The following is a 25,169-nucleotide window of genomic DNA, read 5'->3' as shown; positions in this document are numbered from 1 at the left end:
CAAAGGTTGTGGGTTTGGTCCCTGGTCAGGGCACATACAAGAATCCACCAATGAATGAATAAATAAGTGGAACAGAAAATCCATGTTCCTCTCTCTCTGTCTGTCTCTTTCTCCTTCTCTCTCCCTTCCTCTCTCTAAAATCTATACAAGCGAACCAGGTTTCTGACTTTGAGCCTCATGTGTGTCTTTTGCTGACCCTGAGGGTGGAGCCAGGAGACTTGACTTCTCTCCTTTTGTGTTCAATCCCTTTGTAGATCAGCATCCCCAGATCACACCTGTATTAAGTCAAAGACCACGGACCCAATGGTCATCTTCTTTACCAGTGGCACCACCGGCTTCCCCAAGATGGCAAAACACAGCCATGGACTTGCCTTGCGATACTCCTACCCTTCATGGTAAGAAAGAGGGCATCAACTTACAGGCTGGGTCACAGTCTGGAGCAAGGGGTGTGGGGTGTGTGTGTGTGGGGTGTGTGTGTGTGTGTGTGTGTGTGTCCATGTGTGTGTGTGTGTGTGTGTGTGAGTGTGTGTGTTGGGAAAGGTGCTCTAAGTAGAACCGAGTCCATCCTGCTTCTCCCTTCTGCTCTCTCTGGTTCAGATCACTGAGGGTCTCCGAGGCGAAGGTCTGGACTTCTAAGTGTGTGTTCACAGAAGCCTCCCAATGTCAAGGGGGTCCTGCCTGAGCACCTTCACAGGTGTGGAGGGAACGTGGGTGCAGGCAGCAGGCATTCTGCAAGCTGCACAAATGACAAGCCATGTGTCTCTGTCACTGGTTCCAGGTTTGCTGGGAGGAGGACAGAAAGTTCTAGCTATGTGAACTGTACAGATACAGAGGTGGAGTTTCCCAATCATGAGCCATTAGGGGGAAGTAATACCTGGATCCAGGCCACTGCCTTCAACCTAAAATAAATAATTGTAGAGGCTGAAGACATAGCCTTGGATTAACCACGTAATCAATTTTAAACCAAACATCGTTTCCCTCCTACTTCCTCCTCCCCAACTAGTAATATTCAGACCAGACCAGGTTCTGTGGGGAAGTATGAGCCTCGGTTGGCAAGTCTGTAAGGAGGAATTTGAAAAGGTTGGGAGCCTCTGGGGGGGACCTTGCTGAAGGCAGCAGCCCCTGCCTTGACTTTTCCAAACAAGGCCAATCCCCTGGGTGTTTTGCTGGAATCTCTATGTTTAGCCTTTAAGACCCGACCTTGAAGAAGCATGTGTTTTCTCAAGGATATTTACCCTGCTGATTGTATTTAGAGGTTAAATTTAGTTCAAGCGGTTGTTACAATAAAAGGCTAACAGGGAAGGCAATCAGGGCTGTTTGGGTTCCTAAAGCCAAACAAGACCCTTAGTCTTCTCTCTCACAGACACATGTGTCAAAGTAATCTGTCCATCCATCTCTCAGAATCTACTGCTCAGCCCAAGCCAAGTTCTATGCATTTTGTACCTTATTAAGCAGACCAGGGGGCAGAGAAGGTGTCTTTTGGACACTGGGTATCTGTGCTGATGCTATCACTTGATCAGCAAAACCCTGGAGGAATGGGGTGGAAGTAAGGGGAGAGTTTTCTGTGTAATTAGAATAACACAAGCAAAGGCACAAAGATATAAAAAGAAGTGTTCATAGCCCAGCTGGTGTGGATCAGTGATTGAGCATCGGCCTATGAACCAGGAGGTGATGGCTCAAAGGCAGGTCAGGGCACGTGTCCAGGTTGTGGGATCCATCCCTGGAGTAGGGCATGCAGGAGGCAGTCAATCAATGATTCTCTTCACCATTGATGTTTCTATCTCTCTTTCCCTGTCTCTTCCTCTCTGAAATCAATAAAAATATATATTTTAAAAAGTAGCACTCATAGAACGACAGAGATTTGAGAGGAGCTACTGCTGCAGGTGTCCGGGAGGCACAGATGGGAGGAGCTGAGAGAGTGAGTGGGGCCAGAGCACACGGGGTCGTGGGGACTTTGGTGCAGAGATTGAGCTTATTGGGAAAACACTGGGCGGTATTGAAAGGTTGTTAACAAGGGAGAGACCTAATCCAATTTGTATTTTGAAAAGATCACTGTGGCTGCAGGATGGAGAATGGTTTGGACAAAGAATAGATTTAGAACGACCTGTTAGAGGGTCTTAGAATAATTTAGGTGCAAGATGGTGGTGGCTTGGACAAGGTGCTGGGGACACAAAGAAAGTTAAGAAGTCTGAGATTTTAGGAGACAGAATGGGAGGGTGTGCTGCCTAGTGTGGGAGGGAGGAGGGGCTGGGGAGTCAAGGTGGCCTCCCAGGTTTGGAGCTTGCACGGTAATGACAGTCACTGAAACACAGAGAGCCCTGGAGAAGAATGAGTCCCGGGAGGCAGGAGAGATTAGGATGCTCTGGGTGTGAGATGCCCGAGAGACGTCCCAGAAGAGATGCTCAGTGGGCAGTTGGGTCTGAAGCTCAGAACAGAGGTCCCTGGCTTGTAATTTCCTGTGGGTGTGCCACCGCCCTCAGAGAGATGGGAACAGGGAGTGTGAATGGCTCTCCAGGACCCTCCCTACTAATAGAAGAGCTCTTCAAAGCCATAGCTCCTCATGGGAGAGTTGAGTTTTTCTCAAGGAGTTATGTACACAGAGGTCCCTCAGAAGCAGTAAGTGTAAGGTGGAGAAATGCTTCAGACCTAGCTGAGTAGCCCCTGGATTCAATTTTCTGTCTCTCTATCTACCAAGTGTTTCTGTTGTGTGTGTGTGTGTGTGTGTGTGTGTGTGTGTGTGTGTGTGTTTCTAAATATTAAATGTATATTGTTCAAAGTATTACATAGGTTCCCTTTTCCCCCCATTCCCTCACTCTAGCATACCCCACCCCCTGTTTTCTTATTATTATTATTTTGTAGTTAATCCTCACATGAGGATATTTGTTTTTCATTGATTTTTAGAGATTGTGGGAGGGGGAGAGACAGAGAGAGAGAGAAGCATTGATGTAAGAGAGACACATCAATTGGTTGCCTCCCACACGCACCACAGCCAGGGCTGCCTGCAACTGAGGCACATGCCCTTGACCAGAATCAAACCCAAGACCCTTCAGTCCATGGGCCAACGTTCTAAACACTGAGTCAACCCGGCTCGGGATGTTTCTGTTATGTTTTGATGCTGTTCTCAGAAAGGCCCCTCCCTTATTATCTCCGATGGCTGCCAGCATTGCCCAAACCTACCAATAACAGATGTGAATCCAGAAAAAGAGCAACAGACTTCATCCCAGTATTCCCAGCCTTAAGGATCATTCTGATTGGACCAGTTGAAGTGGCATGTGACCAGGAAATCTGATTGGGGTGCTTTGGGACTGGGGTGGGAGTGAGTCTGGAGCCCCACACAAACCACATGATTTGAGAGTGAGAGGGGTGGCTCGCTGTCTGAGAACCAGATTCTCAAGCCCTGGATCACATCCTCCTGTGGTTACAAAGCTGAGGCCACTGTATTTTGGAGTCAGCAGGAAATTACTGCAGCTGAAGGCCTCTGATGTCCTGTGGTGCCTGTCAGATCCAGGCTGGATTATGGCTTCCGTGGGGACCCTGTTTGAACCATGGACAGCAGGGTCTACAGTCTTCATCCACCATCTGCCCCAGTTTGACCCTAAGGTCATTGTGGAGGTAAGAGGACTAATCTCTCAGTGTCAACAAACTCCCAGAGAAACTCATGTTTCAGGTTCAAAAGCTGGCCCCTCCTGAGAAGAGTGTGTGTAACAAAGAAGCCCATTAGGGTGATAGAACCTGGGCTCTGGGTGTCTCAAATGTGAGGCGCTGAATCAGTCAGTGAGACTCCCAGAATACACATTTTGAGAAATTAAAGCAACCAGAACAATCTCAGGTCTCCTGGCTCCTCCAGGGCCAGGTAGCTGGTGTGTGTGTGTGTGAATTTATTGAGTGTTTAAAACCAGAGCCCTTGGAATAGGATGGTTCTAGCTCCTTTTCACACCTTTAACATTTGTTAGGGGTAACCTTACCTCTCTGAGCTCAGTCTCCTCACCTGTAAGATGGGAGTTTTAATAATCACTACCTCATAAAATTGTTGGCCATATTGAGATGATACCGGCAAAGTGTGTAAAGTGGTAGCCCTGAGGCCTGCACCTGAAAACACTCAGGGACTGGTAGCAGTTGCTGTTACTGTTATGAGCACATCATGGTGACGATTGAAGTTGCCTCCATAAACCCTTTCAAATGCCTTCCCTGCTCCTGAACATGCTGTTTGTGTCCCCACTCACTGCACCCTTGCTTTCCTTCCGCAGACCTGCCTCCCCGCCACTCAAGTCCAAGCCCATCCCCTCACCACTGCGGGGCCAGTTCTTCTCCAGGCCCTTCCATTGGAGCCCTCACTGCTCATCTTTAATCCATTATACCCTTTCTTCTGTGTTATCAGTCTCTCACTTCTCATCAACTCTAGTCCCTCAGTCCATAAACACATGCATGTTCAATATATAGATACTGGAGGAATTAAATGAATAAATGGGCTGTCTCAGAAGGGAGATCAGAATTAAAATGGAATAATTGGCCAGTATTTTGTTGTTGTTGTTTTGGCCAGTATTTTTCATCTTAACTATAAATATAAAATTTTTCTCTGTTCACCTTGTAGACACTCTTTAAATATCCCATCACCCAGTACATTACTGCGCCCTGCGTATTTCGAATGATTCTGCAGGAGAATTTTCGCAGGTATGTAGAAGTGGCTTGTTGTATTCACAATCTTTGGGTAGGACTTTAAGGATTCTATTTCACTGTGGTCTTGTTGTTGTTGGGGAACAGGCTCTTCCATGGGGTTGGGAGGAAAGAATTGTAAGGATTGATGTGCAGTGTGGTGTATTTGTTAGGTAACATCAATAGAGTTCTCCTCCCGGCTTCCCAATGCCCCATCTCTCTGGGCCCTGCCCTGGAAAAAGTCCAGTCTCCTCTTCAACAGCCAACGCAAAGGCCAATGCCCGGAGTTTCTGCTTCATGATCCTTTAGGCCTGGAAGTCTCTCCCCCGGCCCAGGTGGTCTCCAGACCTGCATGGTCCTTTGCTCCTGGGCGGGAGGGGAGAGGGCCAAATTGGGCCAGTGGGGTCCCAGGCAAGAGAGAGAGACAGCATTACTGCCTGGGTCTCAACCAGGAGCTTTTTCAAAACAACCCACTAACTTCCCAAGATTCCAGGGGCATGCACTGGGCCCACCCCTGGCCAACGATCTTTTCCCAGGTTAGACTGACAGCCTCTGTGGTCCCACACCTCCCCCTGCGCCATTTTGACTTCACTGGGCAGTTCCTGACCTGCCCCATCCCCCTCCCACACACAATTCCAACCCAGAGGGAAGGGAGGGTGTTAATCCCCTTGGGGGGACTGTGCTGCCATTTCTTGGGTGTGAAACTGGAGCTTCCTGGTGAAGCAAACAGGCCTCTGCTTCCAGCTGCCTGTGCTCAACACTGTCAGCCTCTCCCCTGGCTCTGTTTCTTTCATTCACCAGCCAAGAATGGTAACAGTCTGACTGTTCTAACTCTGGTTCTTTGAGGACAGTGAGAGCTGGTGTGTGTGTGTGTGTGTGTGTGTGTGTGTGTGTGTGTGTGAGAGAGAGAGAGAGAGAGAGAGAAATGCTGGTGGCGATAATTATCAGCCAGTCTAATTAGTTTACTAAGAAGGACCTCAGATCCAAATGAAAAAATGAAATGTTTTCATTTTTAAACTTTTTAATGTGAAATAACAAACATAAGACATAAATTTGTAGATTAAGAAATTGTTGAAAATTAAACCAATATGTAACCACTCATTCAAGTCCCAATAAGAGAACATCGCCAGCCCCCAGTGACCTACTCAGACCTCTCCAACTCCTTAAAGGAACTCACTGTCTTGACTTTTATGGTGTTCACTCATTGGTGTGTGTTTTTCTCCCCCTCTCTCCCTTGTAGTTTACCTCCTAAGGAAATATTAGTCTCTTTTACTTGCTTGTGAGCTTTGTAATCATATTATTCTGTAATGTCTGGCTTCTTTTTACAACGTTATATTTCTAAGATGTGCCCATGTTGCATCATGTTGCTGTAGCTAACGTTTATTGCTATATAATATCCCATTTTATAAAAAGTCGACATTTTTATCAATCTGCTCTACCACTAATGGACATCTGGGTGGTTTGCATTCGAGGGCTGCTGATGACTCGCACTGTTCTTGCACACTCACCCTGTGCACATCAGCACTCATTTGTGTGGGGTCTTTCTAGGAGAAATTGCTGAGTCACAGTGACACGGCATCCTACCACCTATTTTCCAAAGTATCCCATCGTCCTGTGCGCCCACCAGCAGGGAGGCAGGATTCCCTTGTTCCACATCTTTGGCAACATTTGTTCTTGTCAGAGTCTTTAATTTTTACCAATCTGATGGATGTAGTGTTATTTTGCTATAGTTTTATTTTGTATTTCCCTGTGTTTGTAGATTAATTTTGAGCTAATCTTGTCTTTGAACCTAATGGGCACTTATGTATATTTTAGAGACTCTAAAATGCAAATGGCTGCTTCAAAAATCAGACCGAATAACTTTTAGGCACAGAGTTAAAATGTCAAGGAGTTGAACAAGTACCCTTACGAAGCTAACTCTGAAATACAACTTGCTTTTATTCACAAAGCCTCCATCCCAGCATGCCCTTGGAGTCTGCCTCGATCTGTATTTCAAAGCTCATATGACAGCCACTCTTTGCAACATTCCTCAGATGACGAACTTGGTCCAAACCCAGTAAAAATCCAATCAGGGCATCACTGACTCCACTGCAGCCTCTGCTAATTTTACCTACTTTGGAGAAAGCTCCAGACGAGCGAGGAAGACACCCCTAATGAAACCAGCCCCCTGTCCACCACTCCTGAGTCTGCGTCCCAGGAGAGGTGTTGGGGGGGTGGGGGGAGTGGGTTTGGGCGGGGCTGGGGAGGGGAGCCAGAGGTCTGCTCCTTCCCTCATCGCCAAGAACTGGTCCGGCTCAGCCTGCTGATGCTCAGACCTTTGTCACTTCTCATTTCCTTCAGGGAGTCCATTATGATTGTGTGATTGTTTTTGTATCATTTCTGGAATTTCCCTGAGGAAAATAGAGGAGAAATAATGTACAGCATACGGAGTGCCTAGTACAGGATATACCTGCTACACGCTCACAGCAGACTTTTCTGTTGTCTCCAAAATTCCTTCTTAAAGGGCTGCTACCTGTGACCCCTGTCCTGTTTCCAACACTCAGCCCAATTTTCCTTGATGACCAAAGCAATTGATTGACAATCCCTAACTTGCATTCTCCACTTGGGAACACAAAAGCCCTTCAGTTCACATAACCCATGTCCTCCAAGGGAGGAAGAACAGTCCAAGAACCATCCCTGTGTGTTCCCAAAGTCCTAGCCTTTACCCCCTCATGGTTTATAAAACATAACTCTTTCCACATAGAAGCTTCCCTCAGACGAGGTCTCAATGTCCAAAATTAGTTGGATCCTTAAACTGAACCCATAGCCTTATCACGACCACCATCACCACCCCTCCCTCTCCCTCCCCGCCTGAAGAACAGTTCATAGGGACTGACAGACAGGAAGTGAATGACGTCCACCTGGAAGGCAAGTAAGAAAATGAGGAAGCAGAAAGGTGGGTGGCCACCTAACTCCTGGGCCTGGGTAGGAGCTCTGAAGCTCTGTGGACACCTTGTCTCCCCCAAGCCTCAGGTTCCCCACTCTGGAGCATTGCTCTACTGGCGGGGAGGCCTTGCTGCCCGAGGAGCAAGAGAAGTGGAGACAACGGACGGGCCTTCTGCTCTACCAGCTCTATGGACAATCAGAAACGGTAGGTGGATGGGAACCTCTGGGCCACTTAGCCCAGCAGAGGAGCTGAATCTGCCAGAGCCTGTGCACAGGCCCCACTGTCCCCACAGCCAGCAGAGGGCGGCTCTGGAGTTCCAGGCTGATTGGCCCCAAATGTTTGCAGAGAGACAATTCACACACAGTCTTTGACTTGTCAAGGCCTCAGTGTGCTGACAACTATTGGACAAAACCTTTCAAAGGCATCTGAGGACAGGGGCTATGTCTCTGGGATCAGGGGAGCCAGGAGGAGCTATGGCAATTGAGGCACCTCTTGCCTCACGGAGGCCCCGCCTGAGAGTGCTGCCCACGTCACCCTTCCTCCCTAGAGCAGCAGCCACAGGGCCAGGCAGGAGCTGGCCCTGGAAGCTCACCTCTGGGTGTGTATGAGGGCAGCACACACATTTGATTGTGGGGCACGAGCAGGAGGGGAGGAGGGAGCTCAGGCATCACACACACACACACACACACACACACACACACACACACACACTGTGACCCCCAAGGGTGTCACTGAGCACGCAGTGGGCAGGGCTTCAGTGGTAGGAGAAGGGGCTGCCTCTCTCCCAAAGCTTCTTCAACCCCCTGATCTGACACAGCCTTTCTCCCCGCCTCCCACTATCCCCTCAGCTCACAGAGTCACTCCTTTCAGGACCTGTAGGGCAGGTGCTTTTGGTCCTAATTCACATATTTGTCTGATGGTGTGTTGTTGTTTTTTTGAAAAAAATGTTTTATTTTAGTCAGCTAAGTGGTCTGATTCCAGCCTGAGAAATGTGAGGGCTCGAGGCCTGACCTTGCATGGCTGCCAGTTCACTTTTGAACAGAGAAGCACATGCTACACCCATAACCCCAGTCCCTTGGCATCGACTGCTTGAAGCCACAGAATACTCCCTCCTCGCTGCCCGGAGCCTCGTTTCCCAAAGCACTTGCAACCCGCTCGCTCACCTGTGGGCGATTCCGGGTCCTGAAGTGTGAGCAGCAGCTTGGAGAGGGAGGCCTTCCTCTCCCAGGAGCTCAGGTGTCAGTTCCTCTGAGCATCGCCCATGGCAGCTTCAAGCCCATAGGCATAGGTGGGACCTGCCAGAAGCTGGGCTTCCCAGTGTCCAAAATGGGAACAGAATGCTGACCCTGCGGGGGGTGGCGAGGGGAGGGGAAGGGGTGTGCTGGCCCCTGGGCTGTGCCCAGCCTGCACTTCCCCCAGGGCTGGCCTGCTGTCCTCACTGATGTGGGGGTCGTGCACCAGGTGTCAGGGGTGCAGAGCCCAAGGGGCCATCTCCATGCTCAGATGCTTGTTTTCTATGGAGGGAAACACCCACAAAAGTCAGTATAATGCCCTGTTGGCGACAACAGAAATGCGGGGAAATACCACCGAAGGAGGGTCGCCCAGGCCTTCTCCTGGGGCCTGAGTCTGGCTGGTTGGCCTGAGGAGCCAGGTGAGCTCATGGGTGCGGCCAGTGCAGCTTCCCGCCCCCCAGGCTCTGAGAGGGGGTGCGGGCCCGACCCCTCTGACAGAGGAGACCCAGGGCATCAGCTCATCTTCTGACTGTGAAGGCTTCGCTCTAGGACAGATGGTAGCTTCAGAGAACCAGGAAGGAGGCAGAGGTCACCAGGAGGGCAATGGGGTGGGTGTGGTGGCAGAGGAGCAACCTAAGTGATTTCAGCACAGCCCCAAGGGCAGATGGGGCAGGGATCCTGTCAGCTTTGAGTAAGTGTTGGTCAAATGAACACAAGCCTGGTGTGCAGTGGGCACTCCCCCAACCACAACCCGCCCACAGCCCCGAGCTCAGCTCTTGGCTCCTTTCTTGGCCTCCCCCACCGGACCCTGTGGCCCAGGATGCAGAGCTTCCAGCTCCCCACAGGCTCTATGAGCAGGGGTGCTGTGTAGGATTCTTGCTGCTCTGTGATCTGCCTGGACCCTTTGACCACTGGTATTCTCTTCCTTTTGTGCACAGGGATTGACTTGCGGCACTCCCCGGGGATCACAGGTCAAGCCCGGTTCCATGGGGAAAGCCATCCCACCCTTTGACTTACAGGTTTGGTGCTAAAGGCGGGGCCAGGGAGCACTGAGGGCTCAGCTGGGATCGGACCCCGTGTGACACCAGGCGGCAGAAGCAGCCGTGCCCCCTGCCCGAGGTGTCCTTCCTCCTCTCCTCCTAGTTCCCTCTGATTTCCTGGGAGGTTTCAGTACTGTGGGCCCCAGTGCAGCTCACAGTGCCAGCCGAGGCCGCACACACAGCCGTGGCACATGGGACCTGGAGGAGCGCTGGCAGCTCTGTCCACCCGCCGGGGCTTTTAGCTTGTCCTGACCCTGTTTTGTAGCTTGAAGACACATGTGACGTCCACGTACCAGGAAACAAACACACCCATGACTTGCTGATTTCAAAGACTTGACAGCTTCATCCTGTTTTCTGCCAGGGACCTCCCCATGGTCCCCCCTGGTGTCACACGCATAAGCCAGGCAGAGCTTGGGTGGGCAGGGTGCTGGGAGCCCTGCAGGGGGACTCACAGACCTCTTGCTCCAGGTCATCGACGACGAGGGCAACATCCTGCCGCCCAACACTGAGGGCAACCTTGGCATCAGGATCAAGCCCACCAAGCCCATCGGCCTGTTCATGTTGTATGAGGTGAGGGCGCCCTGCCTGCCGCTTCCTAGCCTGAGCACCCCTGCAGCGAGAGGGAGGGGACTCAACTCTGTACCCTGAGACTCCTCCCATCTCCGTTATGTGTTCAGTTCCATTAAGCCAGGTTTAGTTCACCCACAGCTCACAGCCTTTCCTCTCCTAACCCATGTGGCACTGATGGGGTAGGGAAGACTGGCTTCATAATCATCGAACCTGGGGGCTGATGATTAAGAAGGCAGGCTTCAGTTGGGTTCACATGCTACCATCCAGTTTACCAACAGGGTGTGAACAAACCTAGTAACTGTCCTGAGCCTCCTGGGGCCTCCCCTCCCCCACTTCTCAGAGCAACCACCTGCAGACCATAGGAGCCATGCGTTTCCCCATGTCAAATAAACGGCAGATCTAAGATTCAAAGCCATGTCTTTCAGCCCCAAAGCCTAATGGGAAATCCAGGGATTACAGAACCTGTGATGGGCTCTAAGGAAACTGCCCAGATATCCCCTAGCCCTCCCAGGGTAGTAGAGGCCACTAAGAGGAAATTCTCAGCTTCCAAGATGGGCCATGGAAGGGTGGGCACACCTGAAATTGATCTCAGATTCCACCTCCTTTCTCCCAAAGAACAGCCATCAGAGGTTCTCTCTTTTGGAGCCACTGTTGTTATCACTCTGGCCTCCAGGGGGCATTGCTCCTCATACTGTCAATCAACAGTAAAAAACACTGGTTAAACCATTCATCAATTTTCTTTATCCTTTCAAAGAACCAGCTCTTGGTTTCTTTAATTTTTTGTATTTTTTTAATGTTATCTATGTTATTTATTTCTGCTCTAATCTTTATAATCTCCTTTTTTGTACTTACTCTGGTTTTTCTTGGTGTTCTCTTTCTAGTTCTTTAAGTTAAAGGGTTAAATAGTTTATTGTTAATTTTGGGGTTTTTTTTTTTTTTTTTGAGGTATGCCTATAGGGCTATGAATTTCCCTCTCAGGACTGCTTTTGCTGTGTCCCAGAGATTTTAGGTTGTTGTGTGTTCATTTTCATTTGTTTCCAGTAAGTTTTTTAAAATTTATTTCTTGGCTAGAGACCCGTGCACAAAATTTGTGCACAGCAGGGGGAGGTTGGGGGGGTGGTCCCCTAAGTCCAGCCTACAACCTCTCCAATATGGGACCCCTTGGGGGATGTCTGACTGCAGGTTTAGGTCCCATCCCCAGGATGGGGCCTAAACCTGCAGTCAGACATCCCTCTCATGATCCTGGACTGCTGGTTCCTAATCACTCACCTGCCTGCCTACTGAGTCACCCCTAACTCCTCCCACACACACACCAGACTGACCGCCACTAACTGCCTCTCCTGCTGGCCTGGTTTTCCCTAACTGCCTCCCCAGCCAGCCTAATTGCCCCCAACTGCCCCTCCTGCCGGCCTGGTCTCCCCACGCAGCCTGCTTCCTCAGTTGTTTGGTCATCCCTTACTAAACCCCTGCCAGCCTTGTTGCCCGACTCAGCCTTCTTGTTGAGTCCTTGGTTGTCTCTCATTAACACCCCTGCCGGCCTGGTCCTAGGCAGCCATCTTCTGAGGGCATGAGGGTTAATTTACATATTACCTCTTTATTATATGGGATTTCATTGGTAACCCATTCTTTGTTTAATAACATGCTATTTAGCCTCCATGTGTTTGAATGTTGTTGGGGGGCTTTTACTGTAGTAGATTTCTAATTTCATTCCACTGTGATCTGAGAAGATGCTTGATATGATTTCTATCTTCTTGAACTTGTAGAGACTTGTTTTGTGTCCTAACATGTGGTCTATCTTTGAGAATGATCCATGTGCACTTGAGAAGAATGTATATCCTGCTGCTTTGCGGTGAAATAGTCTATAAATGTCAATTAAATCCATCTGATCCAGTGTGTCCTTTAGAGTCACTGTTTCCTTGTCACGTTTTTGTCTGGAAGATCCATCCAGTGAAGTCATCAGGGTGTTAAAGTCTCCTGCTATGACTGTATTGTTGTCAATCTCTCCATTAAAATCCTCTAGCAGCTTTTGGAAAATATTTAGGTGCTCCTATATTGGGTGTATATATGTTTACCGGGGTTCTATCCCCTTGGTGGATCCATCCCTTTAGTATTATGTGGTGACCTTTGTTGACTTTTGTGAGGGCCTTCATTTTTAACTCTATTTTGTCAGATATGAGTATTGCTACTCCCACTTGTTTTTACCCTTTCCACTTGCATGGAAAACATTTTTTACATTCCTTCACTCTCATCCTGTGTATGTCTTTTGTTCTGAGGTATGAATCTTATAGACAGTATGTAGTTGGCTCATATTTTTGTATCCATTCAGTTATCCTATGCCTTTTGTTTGGACCATTTAACCCATTTACATTTAGAGTTATTGATAGGTACTTATTTATTGCCATTTTAATTCTGTATGTGTAGGTTTCTCTCTCGGTTTCTCCTTCTCATTACCGCAGTGCCTATCACATTTCTTGTAATGCTGGCTTTGTGGTGATGTAGTCCTTTGACCGATAGCCTGGCTGGCTTTAGTAATCTTGCTTTCAGATCCTTGCTTTCAATTACCTTGAGTACTTCAGGCTATTCCCTTCTGGCCTATAGAGATTTTAATGAGAAGTCAGGTGTCAGCTTTATGGGAACTCCTTTGTAGGTAACAGTTTGCTTTTCTTTTGCTGCCTTTAAGATTCTCTCTTGGTTTATAATTTTTGGCATTTTAATTATGATATGTCGGGGCATGGGCTTGTTTGGGTTCTTCTTGCTTGGGGTTCTCTGTGTCTCCTGAATTTGTGTGACTTTTTCCTCCACCAAGTTACAGATATTTTCTGCCATTATTTCCTAAACATTGACCAGCTGGTTCCTTCATGCCCCCTAATAGGGACTGAGCCCACAACCTGTGCATGTGCCCTCATCAGGAAGTGACTGGCAACCTTTCGGTACATGGGATGATGCTCAACCAACTGAGCCACACTGACCAGGGCCCAATAGACTTTCTTTGAGAATAAGACGAGACACACATGGGGAAGAAAATTCATTTAGCAAATGTTTATTGACACCTTTCGTCTATTCAGCTACTGTGTTATATTAATATCAATTGTCAGTGTGTTTTGTGCATTATTTGACCAGTAGCATGCATTGACTGTTTGCATGTACAGCAAACAGACTCAGAGAGATTAACAAAACGGGCAAAGGTGCCTAGTGGAGTGAGAAGGAGGATTCAAACCCAGATCTGAGCCCCAGGTTGCAGCTCAACATCTTTAATCTCACTGCCTTTAACAAGAGCGCCCTTCTCTTTGCAGAATGACCCAGTGAAGACAGCCAAAGTGGAGTGTGGGGACTTTTACAACACTGGGGACAAAGCAACTATTGACGAAGAGGGCTACATCTGGTTCCTGGGGAGGGACGATGACATCATCAACTCCTTGGGGTAGGTGTGGCTGACCTGGGGCCTGGCAGCTCTAGCTTGCTTCACCATTCCTCCATGCACTGGGGATGGACCCTCAGCCTATTCCTGATGCAGCCATGTCTACAGGGCCCTGGCCGGAGGTATCTGTGCATCTCTCCTGCCATCAAAATAAATGTCAAGAAGGCCTAGAAGTGCAACCACAGAAGATATTGTGCAATTTAAAGAGGGGATATAGGATTGGGAAGGGAGACCTTATTTGAGCCCCTATTTGTCCCCATTGGTTGGGGGAAATTATTCTCTGTGTTCCTCTAATGAATGGGACACATGTCACAGAACAACAACAACAACAATAGCAGCTAAGCTTGTGGAGTACTTACTGTGTGAAAGTACACTCCTCTGTGCTTTGCTTAACCCAGTAGATGCCATTATTGTGCCTATTTTACAGATGAGGACACTGAGTCACTGACCAGTGAACTAAGTTGCTGAAAGTTTCCATGGTAGTGCAGGGAGAAGCCCAGATCTGTACCGAGGTAGTGTGGCTCCCGATCTGTTGTTCCTACCGCTTAGGTGATGTAGGGAGAAAAAGTGACACAAGTAACAACCTCCCTTGGATGCATCAGGGAAATTAAGTTTGTTTTACTTTTTAAATTTCTAAATGAGATGCTGATGTAGTGAGATAGAATTTCCCTAAACTTTAAGACAAAGTTTGAGGCTCCCAAGAGTACAGTAAGAGTCCTGCTGGGAAGCCCACAGCCCAGGAGGACAGCCTTCCACCCCCACCCGCCCTCCAGAGGCAGTGAGGGGAGACCTGGGAGCATCTGAGCCTGGAACGCCCAGGTCGTCACGTCCTGGTCCCACTGCAGAGCCTTTTCACAGGCCTCTGGCTCTCGTGAAGGTTGCCCTCTGTGCCCAGGGGAGCTGTGACTCCCACACATGGGATTGGAGGGCCTGGGTCACTGCAGCCCTGGCATCTGCTCAGACCCAGAGCAGGAACCCTTGGTCCCGCAGGTACCGCATTGGGCCGGCAGAGGTGGAGAGCGCCCTGGCTGAGCATCCGGCGGTGGCTGAGTCAGCTGTGGTGAGCAGCCCGGACCCGATCCGAGGGCAGGTGAGGAGCAGGACAGGAGGTCATGGGGTCTGCCTGTTGGCACTGGAAGGCTGGTGCAGGAGAAACTTCCAGAGCAGTTGGTGTGCGCGGCGCACTTACACCGTGTGGGCAGCAGGAGGCACTGTGGCATCATCCGTGACATCCTGACTAGATACTGGGTGAGCTGGCTCATTTAACCCTCACCACAACCTATTGAGTTAGAGACTCTTCCTTATTATACCCTTTTAATAGACAAAGAGACAGCATACAGAAGTTCAATAACTTGCCCGGATTGCACTGTGCTGGAGCCAGGATGGAAATCTGAGCACTCTGTTTCCAATGCATTCATTGGATTTATTGAGCACCTACTATGTACAAGGCCTGTGCAATTAAATGGGGACATAAAAAACAATATAAAAGCAATAAGTTCAGCTCAGCCTATGTGGCTCAGTGGTTGAGTGTCAACTCAGGAACCAGGTGTGATTCCTGGTCAGGACACATGCCAGGCCGAAGCCGATTTGGCTCAGTGGATAGAGCGTCGGCCTGCGGACTGAGAGGTCCCGGGTTCGATTCGGTCGGGGGCATGTGCCTGGGTTGCGGGCGCGTCCCCGGTGGGGGATGTGCAGGAGGCAGCTGATCGATGTTTTTCTCTCATCGATGTTTCTGACTCTCTCTGTCTCTCTCCTTTCCTCTCTGTGAAAAATCAATAAAATATATTAAAAAAAAAAAAAAAGAAAAGAAAAGAAAAGGACACATGCCAGTTTGAGGGCTAGATCCCCAGTAAGGGGCCTGCGGGAGGAAACAGACTGATTATTCTCTCTCATCATTGATGTTTCTATCTCCCCCCTCCTTTCCTCTCTGAAATCAATAAATACGTATTTTAAAAACAAGAATCAACAACTACTTAAAAAATAAAAACAATAAGATCAATAAATTACCAACAATTATTAAATACCCACAAGGTTCCAGGCACAGAACTGTACATACATTAGTGGTAAAAATGATAATGAAAACAATGAAGCTGGGGATAATAATAAAGTTACACTGGGTGCATGTTTTGTGTGCATCATCTCATGGAATCTGACCATAAGGCCACCATGTTCAGCTCCATGGGATGAGCCTGTACTCTGCGCATGTCACAGAGAAGGAATTTGAGGTTAAGTGATTTTGCAAGGGAAAGAGGAGAAATTGGAAGTATTTGGATTTGAACCTGGCCTTGTCCTTTTCCAAAGGCTCAGGTGTCAGCTTGCTTTGCCATTCGTTGCATTAACACTTACTTTTAAACCAGGGAACTGGGTGGCACTCACCCTGAGGCCGGGCTCTGGTTCTGCGTTGCAGGTGGTGAAGGCCTTCATTGTCCTGACCCCACAGTTTCTGTCCCATGACCCGGACCAGCTCGCCAAGGAGCTGCAGGAGCACGTGAAGGCAGTGACAGCCCCGTACAAGTACCCGAGGAAGGTGAGTGGGGCTGATGCTCGCTCCCTTCCTTGCTCTGCTGCCCCAAGTCTGGTCGGGTGGCCGGGAGATGCTGAAACCGAACATAGAAGGAGCATTTTTCTCTGCAGAAGAAGCAATTCAGCTTAGGGGTGGATCCAGCCAACTGAGTGGGATGGAACCTCTATTCTGGGTCAGAAACCCCAAAACATGCTGCACGTTACCCTGAGGACAAGGTGTTTGCCAATAGGGTGTATCAACTGTATCCCTCCAGGCAAGGCAAATGTCCATGTGGGGAAGGTGTCCCCTTGAGGGAATGAACCAGCCCAGGAAACTTGGCATATCTGCCTTCTGAGCTCTTTCACCTGAGTCCCCAGTCCTGGGTTCTGCTCTCACAGCACAAGGTGGGTGGCTCCACAGGGAATTTAGTGTGTTGGCCCTTTAAGGGGGTGCCTTAATTTTTAGCTGTTACTCCCTGGCAGACAGCACCCCACTGCTTTTCACAGCCAGATGTTATGTGGGTACCCTCCTCAGTTTAGGATCTCTCTGCTGGGGAGCCCAGCTTGGGGAAGATACCCCAGAATTCTCAGTGGCACCCCCCACAGCTGAGATACCTATCTCTCCAGGGCTTCAGTTGCTGTCCTTGGGCGCCCAGCCAGCCCTTTCGAGCCTCCGCCCCTCCTACCAGTCTCTATGCTGTCTCCACTTTCGATCCTCAGATATCAGGGTTCTCTCCTTTGAGTTTTCTGTTGATTATTCAGGAAGTTTTTCTGCATTTTAGTTGTAATACCAGTTTGCTCCTGGGAGCATATCTGTGCAGCATCCACTTCCTCTGCCGCCATTTTAAATCTCATCTGTGGCAGTTCATTCTTATTCTTTCTATTCTACTGCATTTGTTTTTCTGTTTACATCTTTATTTATTGTCAATCCTCACCCAAGGATACTTTTTCCATTGATTTTTTAAAAGAGTGGAAGGAAGGGAGGAAGGGAGGGAGAGAAAGAGGGCGGGAGAGAGAGTGAGAGAAACATTGATGCAGAGAGACACATCAATTGGCTGCCTCCTGTACACCCCGCAACTGGGGCCCTGGACGGAAACTGCAATCCAGGTACATGCCCTTGGTCTGAATCACACCCGCGACCCTTCACTGTGTGGGCTGACGCTCCAATCACTGAGCCAGCTGGCCAGGGCTGCGTTTGTTTTAACTATTGTGTGAAAATAACAAAAATGTCCAATAGAGAAATTATTGAATGATGTGTTAAAAGTAATATTATCCTGTAATTGAAAATGATGTAGATTTTTACTTTTAACATAATAGTACCACAATATATTATTAAGACAAAAATCAGGCTATAAGAGAATATGCATAATATTATCGTATTTGTTTAAAAACAAAGTTTGAAAGGATACCGATGCCAACAGTTAACATTTCCTACATTGTCTGAATGTTTATAGTCAGTGCATCTTGTAAAACTGTTTTGTTGTTACTGAATGTTTACTTCATGTGCCAGGCCCTGGATTCAATGCTTCACGTGCATTATTATTTCATTTCACCCTCTTCGCAGCCTGTGATGGTCTAACCATGTATTTTACGGAGTTGAAATTGAGGCTCAGAGAATAGAGTTAATACAGGCAGAGCTGGACCTCAAACCATGTGTCTCCAACAGCAGCAGCGTTCCTGCTTTTAATGTCAGGCTCTGCTGCCTCCTAGAGATACAACAGGGGATGAGTACCAGTTAGGACCGTTTTTTTGGCCATGCCCCATCTAAGCATCTCTAAAATCATGAGGCCACCCTTGTGACATATAATTCTTATTATTCAAAAAGTGAACTCCTATTCATGTGGAGGAAGCCTAAAAAGCCATTAACCTGGTCTAAACAAGCTTCCAGAGAACATGGCACCCATGAAAGAGAAATAAAAGAACAAAAGGACAGTTGAAGTACTGAAGAAGAAATTGTTAAAAATAATAATAATATGGCCAGGGCAGGTTTGGCTCAGTGGATAGAGCATCGGCCTGCAGACTGAGGGGTCCCGGGTTCGATTCCGGTCAAGGGCATGTACTTGGGTTGCGAGCACATCCCCAGTAGGAGATGTGCAGGAGGCAGCTGATCGATGTTTCTCTCACATCGATGTTTCTAACTCTCTATCTCTCTCCCTTCCTCTCTGTGAAAAATCAATAAAATATATTTAAAATATAATAATAATAATAATAATATGAAGTGACCTGAAAAATAGCAACTAAAGTTTTAAAACATAATGAAGAACTGAAATGCATAACTATGACATAATATATATATTTATATACTGCATATGAGGTCCCTAGAACCATAAGAAATGGAAAAAATTCACTGTTGATAACTCATTCTCCAATTGCTCCCCTTAAAAATCAAATTGACCCCCTGTGGGGCATGTGCCCCATGTTGAAAACCATGTTATTGTAACAAAGAACCCCACAGCCACATGCCCACCCTGAAGCAGCCACCATGTAGGAACCTGCCAGGTGCTGTCAGGGATGGACAGAGAGGGTGGCCAGGCTCAGAGGTTCTGACTCTCCTGTGAGAGGTGGCACGCTTCACTCCCCACATTTCATTGGTCAGAGCACGTCACAGGGCTGCAGCCAGCTTCGGGGGGTCAGGAGGAGGACCTGACATACTTGGCCCCACCACTGAGGCCACCGCCTGCTATAGCCTGTTTGGGGGACATGAAGGATGAAGGGGGGAGTGGGGACTGGTAGGAAGTGACAGCAGGACTCAGGATGGTTTGCTTTCTCCTCACCCAGGTGGAGTTTGTCCCCGAGCTGCCCAAAACCGTCACTGGCAAGATCAAAAGGAGTGAACTTCGGGAAAAGGAGTTTGGTCAGATGAAACGGCAGTAAATTCAGCATCCCTTCTGGGTGTGACCTTGGGCACACCCCTGGCTGCCTTGGTGCCCCCACATGGCGGGGCGATGCTGAGGGATGATGGGGAAGGGCCCAGGGCGGCCAGCATTCCCGCATTTCTGTTCTTTTAAGTGAACATCAGTCAGTACCCTGCCCCCAAGGCTCTTGTTCCTTTGGATGCCCAGGCGGGCGCTCAGATCGGGGCTGAAGATAATAAAGTGCTGACATTGACATCAGGGTGATCCTGCGTTGTGCCTTCATCATGTGCATGAACCTGTGCTGAATGCGGTCCCTCCTTGCTCTCCCCCCTCCCCCTGGAGAGAGCACAGGGCCTGATTCTCGCTCCTGTTGCCTCCCGCACACACCCCAGTGTTCCCAGGTGGCCCTGCACGTCCAGTAGATGTCCAGGACCCAGAGTTCCGGGAGTGATGCTCCGAGCAGCCCAGGCACCTGCCTCAGCTGGGTCCCAGCCTAGGCCCGGGGTGGGCAAGTGAGTGACCAGCTCTCCAGGGACCGGGTTCCACAGGACTCTCCCAACTTCTCAAGAGGTGTCCCAATCCTCATTCCTAGGAGGGACCAGGGGCCTAGAGGTCGTACCCCTCAGCTTCCCCCCATGTGCACCCACCCACGCATTACTTCCCAGGGATCCAGGGTCTTCCAGCCCTTCTCCCAGGGCCCAGAGTCCTCCCTATAAACTCCCCCTCCACATTCTTTAAGTTCTTTCTGCCACCAGAGTCTTCCCCACCCCCTCCCCAATCCTGGTCCTGAGGTTCTATGAACTGACCCTTCACTTCATCCATCCTTCGGATCAGGCCCCCAGGGGCACATCATAGGCTGGGAGGAGCAGGGGAAGAAGGGGCTCAGCCTGGGGGTGGGTAAGAAGCACATATTGTCTCCTTTTCCCTCACTCCTGGGAGTCACTCTTAGGGAGATCCCCTCTAAAGCCCTTTGCAAGAGGGCACAGACACACACACTCACAGCAAAATGTACAGGTACTGCTTAGGGGTGATGTAGTCCTTCAGCCTCCCCCCGACCCCCACTGGGAAGCTCTTCATTTAACCATCTATTTTGAATGAAAACCTTTGCTGGATATAGTAATCTTGGTCTCAGATCCTAGCTTTCCATTACCTTTAGTACTTCATGACATTCCCGTGTGGCCTGTAGAGTTTCTGATGAGAAATCAGGTGTCAGCCTGACTGGAACTCCTTTGTAGGTAACAGTTTTCTCTTGCTGCCTTTAAGATTCTATCTTGGTCTTTAATTTTTGACACTTTAATGATGATGTGTCTGGTCTTGGGCCTGTTTGGGTTCTTCTTGCTTGGGGTTCTCTGTGCCTCCTGGACTTGCGTGATTTTTTCCTTTACCAGGTTAGGGAAGTTGTCTGCCATTATTTCTTCAAACATGTTCTCCATCCCTTCCTCCCTCTCTGCCTCTTCTGGCACACGTACTATGTGAACATTGCTACATTTTGCTGTATTGCAAATAGTGAGTTGGACAAGATGCCTTAATAAGCCAATTAATTAGAAGGCATCTTTATTGCACTCAGGTTCAGAGCAGATTACCTCTGTCAAATTCTAAACACCCAAAGGAGGAAGCATTTTCTTTTTATATTCTTTTAGGTCCTTGTGTAAGTTATTTTCACAGACAATTTGTAACCTTGAGCACATATCATATCTAACAAACACCTGTCATATCTGTACAGACAATTTTGTAACCTTGAATACATATCATATCTAACAAACACCTGTCATATCTGTACAGACAATTTTGTAACCTTGAGTACATATCTATATAGACACCTGTAACCTTGGATGAACAAACACTTGGCATGAGAATATGGGAATTATTATCAGTATCAGTGTATCAGTCCCTTCAGATGGCTAGCTTGCAAGGTCAGACAGTTAAGTTTATCTTTTCTATTATTCAAGCAAAAAAAAGTTATTCTACAGTCTAAAAATAACAGAGTTGACAAACAGAATAAGAGACTAAGAATAACAGCAGTTTCTCCAAAGGAGGGACCACTATGCTTCAGTTTCATGTTGTCCCACTGTTCCCTTAAGCTGTTCTATTGTTTTTTTAATTGTTTTTCTTATTGGTTCTCTTATTGAGTGATTTTTTTTTCCAACTCTGTCTTCTAATTCACTATTCCATCCTCAGCTTCCCCAAATCTGCTGTGTGTTCCTTCCAAGGTGTTATTTATTTGTACTATGTCATTCATTATTTCTGTTTTCAGAGTCAGAGTTACTGTATCTTTTTTTTCATGGTGTTCAGCTCCTTTACCATCATTACCCTGAACTGTTTCAGATAAATTTCTTATCTGTGCTTCATTTATCTCTTCTTTTGAAGAAGTCTCATGTTCTTTCTTTGGGAGGTGGTTTCTTTGTCTCCTCCTTTTGGTTGTGTGTTTGGGTTTGTCACTGTGTATTAAGTACATCTGCTACGCCTCTCAACTTCTAGTGCAGAACTGTGTCAAATGCTTTTTCTGACTAGTTAGATCAGGCAAAGACTTAAAGCCTCCAGAGACTGCCTCTGCCTGCAGACTGAAAGGATTCTGACTTGAATTTCCCTCAGGCAATCGTCCTCAGGTTTGGCAAGAGGTTTTTTTCAATGGGATGGGGCAGATGCTTCTACTTGGAGGCTAACTGTTATTTTTAGCCTCTTAAGTGACCTCAGGAACTCAGCACTGTGGGGTAAGGTGTTTTCCAATAGGGTGGGTCAACTGTCTTGCCCCCAGGCAAAGCCTGCTGTACAGCAAATGTCTGTGTAGGAAAGATGTCCTCTGCTGCATAGGGGACTGACTCAGCACAGGAAACCATGGTGTCTGCCTTCTGAGCTCTAACCCCAGAGCCCCCAATCCTGGCTTCTGCTCCCACAGCTCCAGTCCACTCTGCCCTCCCTCTGCCTGAGCACAAAGTGGGTGGCTCCAAAGGGAATTTTGTGTGTTGGCCCTTTAAGAGGGTGCCTGAATTTCCAGCATGTCTTCCTGGCAGACAGCAACTCCAGTGCTTTTAACCCAGATGTTATGTGGGTACCCTTCTCAGTTCTGGTGCTCTTTACAGGGAGGGGGGCAGACAGCCTGGTGATTAGACCCCAGAGCTCTCATTGGCAAACCCCACAGCAGAGATATCTCTCGGGAACTCCAGTTGCTGTCTGTGGATGCCCGGCCAGCCCTTTCCCCACTCTGCCCCTCCTACCAGTCTCTATGCAGTCTCCAGTTTTGGTCCTCCATTATCAGGGTTCTCTCTAGCGAGTCTTCCATTGATTATTAAGGCAGTTTTTCTGTATTTTATTTCTACTAGGTGTAGCAGTTAATAATGCCAGATTTTGTAATAAAAAAAACCCATGATAATTTCAAGAGAAACATCAAAAGTGCTTTATTCAAAGTAATGTCCATTGCTACCTACACATATCCCCATCTTTCAGGTAATTTGTGGATACCTTCCCAATAGAACTTTTCTTGTTTTGAGGCAAACCATTCAGAGACCCACTTTTCTACTTTTTCGTATGTTTTGAAGTGCTGCTCAGAAAGTGGCTGTGCCATCGATCAGAACAAGTGGTAATCTGAAGGAGCAAGGTCTGGTGAATATGGCGGGTGGGTTAATACTTCCCAGGCAAGATCTTTTAACGTGTATTTAACTGCTTTTGAAGTGTGTGATGGTGCTTCATCATGAAGCAAAATTACTTTGCCGTGTCTTCTGAAACATTCTGGTCGTTTCATGATCAAAGCCTGGTACAAACAGATTAGTTGTTGTTGGTAGCGATCAGTATTAATGGTTTCACCTGGTTTTAGAAGTGCATAATGCCACCACACCTTCCTGATCCCACCAAACACAGAGCATTGTCTTCCTTCCAAAGAGATTTGGCCTTGCAGTCGATGTTGATGGTTGACCTGGATCAACCCATGGTTTTGTGCATTTGGGATTCTCAAAATAAATCCACTTTTCATCACCAGTCACAATTCCATGCAAAAAAGACTTTCTTTCTCGTCACTGCAGCAACATTGTACTGATGACTTTTCGGTTTTCCATTTGTCTTTCATTCAGTTGATGTGGCACCCATTTTCTTTTCTTGAAAATCTTTCCCATTGCTTGTAAATGATCAGAAATTGTTTGCTGAGCAACGTTTAATCTTTCTGCAAGTTGTTTTTGAGTTTGACAGGCATCTTCATCCAATAATGCTTGTAATTGTTGGTCTTCAAACTTTTTCGGTTGACCTGGACGTTCTTTGTCTTTCACATTGAAATCATCACTTTTAAAGCTTTTTAACCAGCGTTCACAAGTATCTTGAGATGGAGCATGTTCACCATAAGCTTCCCGAAGTATTCAGCAGCATTTTTCTTCAAAATAAATTAATGAATTATAACTTTCCACAAATGCTCTTTTTTGGCACAAAATTTAACATTTTTAAGTGTAAAAATATCTATGATGTTAACAACTTCAGCAAATTTGACATATGAGGTTCTGAAGCTTGTTGTCAATACAAAATAGCATACATATCAAATTGCATATATATCCCCATATGTGTAACTCCATCTATTGAAAAGAATCCATTACACCTAGTAATTAATCAGTACACCTGATAATTCCAGTTTGTTACTGGAAGGGTGTCTGTGCAGCATCCACTTACTTCACCCCCATTTTTAATTGCCTGTGATTCAATCATTGTAATTTCCAAATAATATTTATATTATACTAGAGGCCCAAGGAATGAAATTTATGCAAGAGGCTTGGAACTTGCATCCCCAGATGGCTCGGCTGGCCCTTGCAGCCCCTCACAGCCTCGGCCAGCCCTCACAGCCCCTTGCAACCTCAGCTGTTTGCCTCGACCCTTGCAGCCCCAGCTTCATCTGAAGGTCGTCCAGAAGGATGTCCAGATGGTTGTTAGGCTGTCCAGTCTAATTATCATATTATGCTTTTATTATTATAGATGACATGTAAATGTTTTGTTACAGTGCCGGTAACATAATCAATTTCCAATAAATTTGAGTCAGTATTTTACATCATGAAAAATTTGAGTCTCAATTAATTCATTTCTTTAATGAAAAGAAATACAAGGTACTAATCCTATATAATAAAGAACTAATATGCTAATTAGACAGGACGGCAGAACAACCTTCCAGAACAACCAGTGGGAGGGTCCGTGGGGCCATGAGGCAGCTAGGGTGCGAGGGCTGAGGCAGTCCCTTTGGACAAATTTTGTGCATCGTGCCTCTAGTCCTATCTAATAAAGAGGGAATATCCAAATTGACCGTCATGCCATCACAAAGATGGCAGTGCCCACAGCAGAGGCGGATTCTGTAACACAAGATGGCTGCACCCACAGTGGAGGCCGAGTTTCCATAATGAGCCTTAACGAGCAATCAGCAGGGACCTAAGGCTGTGCCCTTGCCTTGTGGGACTTGACAGGGGACCTCATGCTGTGCACCCTCCCCGGCACTGGGCCAGGCAACCTGAAGCCATACCCCCATCCGGTTGGGCTTGACGGGTTGGGGCCGGCCAAGTCTAAATCTAGCCCAATGGGGGTGGGGCCGGCCAGTTCAGGGTCTCACACAATTTTGAGGTGCACGTGGATGGGCGAGGACTTGATTCTGTGCCCTGTGGCAAGCCCCAGACTCTGACAGGAGGAAGATTTTCATATACATTTTACTAATTTTCTTTCACCTCTGACACTTCTATTATAGAGAAATGGCAAATAGAAATATTAAAATATTTCCTCTAATTAATTCCCTTTTAATGTGCACAAACGTTGTGCACCAGGTCACTAGTATATGTATATGTATATGTATAAATGAGGTTATGTTCCTTTAGGAAAGAAGTCCTAAAGGAGTAATTATATCTTCTCTCTTTCTACTGTCCTTTCTCTATAACAGTACTACTACTACTACTACTATTCTTACTATGGGCTGGGCACTGTTCCAAGCAGTCTGCATGTATTATCTCCTTTAGTTCTCAT

At 47.5% G+C, this 25,169-nt stretch overlaps 1 protein-coding gene across 1 annotated transcript in view; it reads left to right on the top strand.

The window, feature by feature from the left end:
• The window catches only part of LOC139009267 (acyl-coenzyme A synthetase ACSM1, mitochondrial-like), a 32,698-nt gene extending 13,247 nt beyond the window's left edge, over window positions 1–19,451 (top strand). The window contains exons 5-14 of the mRNA XM_070413464.1: window positions 255–395; window positions 3,453–3,612; window positions 4,592–4,671; window positions 7,660–7,783; window positions 9,750–9,830; window positions 10,320–10,421; window positions 13,715–13,842; window positions 14,830–14,929; window positions 16,247–16,366; window positions 19,120–19,451. Of these exons, the coding sequence (XP_070269565.1) occupies window positions 255–395; window positions 3,453–3,612; window positions 4,592–4,671; window positions 7,660–7,783; window positions 9,750–9,830; window positions 10,320–10,421; window positions 13,715–13,842; window positions 14,830–14,929; window positions 16,247–16,366; window positions 19,120–19,215 (1,132 nt within the window). The 3' untranslated portion in view covers window positions 19,216–19,451. The remainder of the gene's footprint in view (window positions 1–254; window positions 396–3,452; window positions 3,613–4,591; window positions 4,672–7,659; window positions 7,784–9,749; window positions 9,831–10,319; window positions 10,422–13,714; window positions 13,843–14,829; window positions 14,930–16,246; window positions 16,367–19,119) is intronic.
• Window positions 19,452–25,169: the final 5,718 nt, after the last annotated feature.

This window comes from Myotis yumanensis, unplaced genomic scaffold (genome assembly GCF_028538775.1).
Source record: "Myotis yumanensis isolate MYYU_CA2020_CCGP unplaced genomic scaffold, mMyoYum1.0.hap1 SCAF_4, whole genome shotgun sequence".
Lineage (NCBI taxonomy): Eukaryota > Metazoa > Chordata > Mammalia > Chiroptera > Vespertilionidae > Myotis > Myotis yumanensis.
Note: the sequence above shows the minus strand (reverse complement) of the source record. Positions and strands in the feature narration are given on the sequence as shown.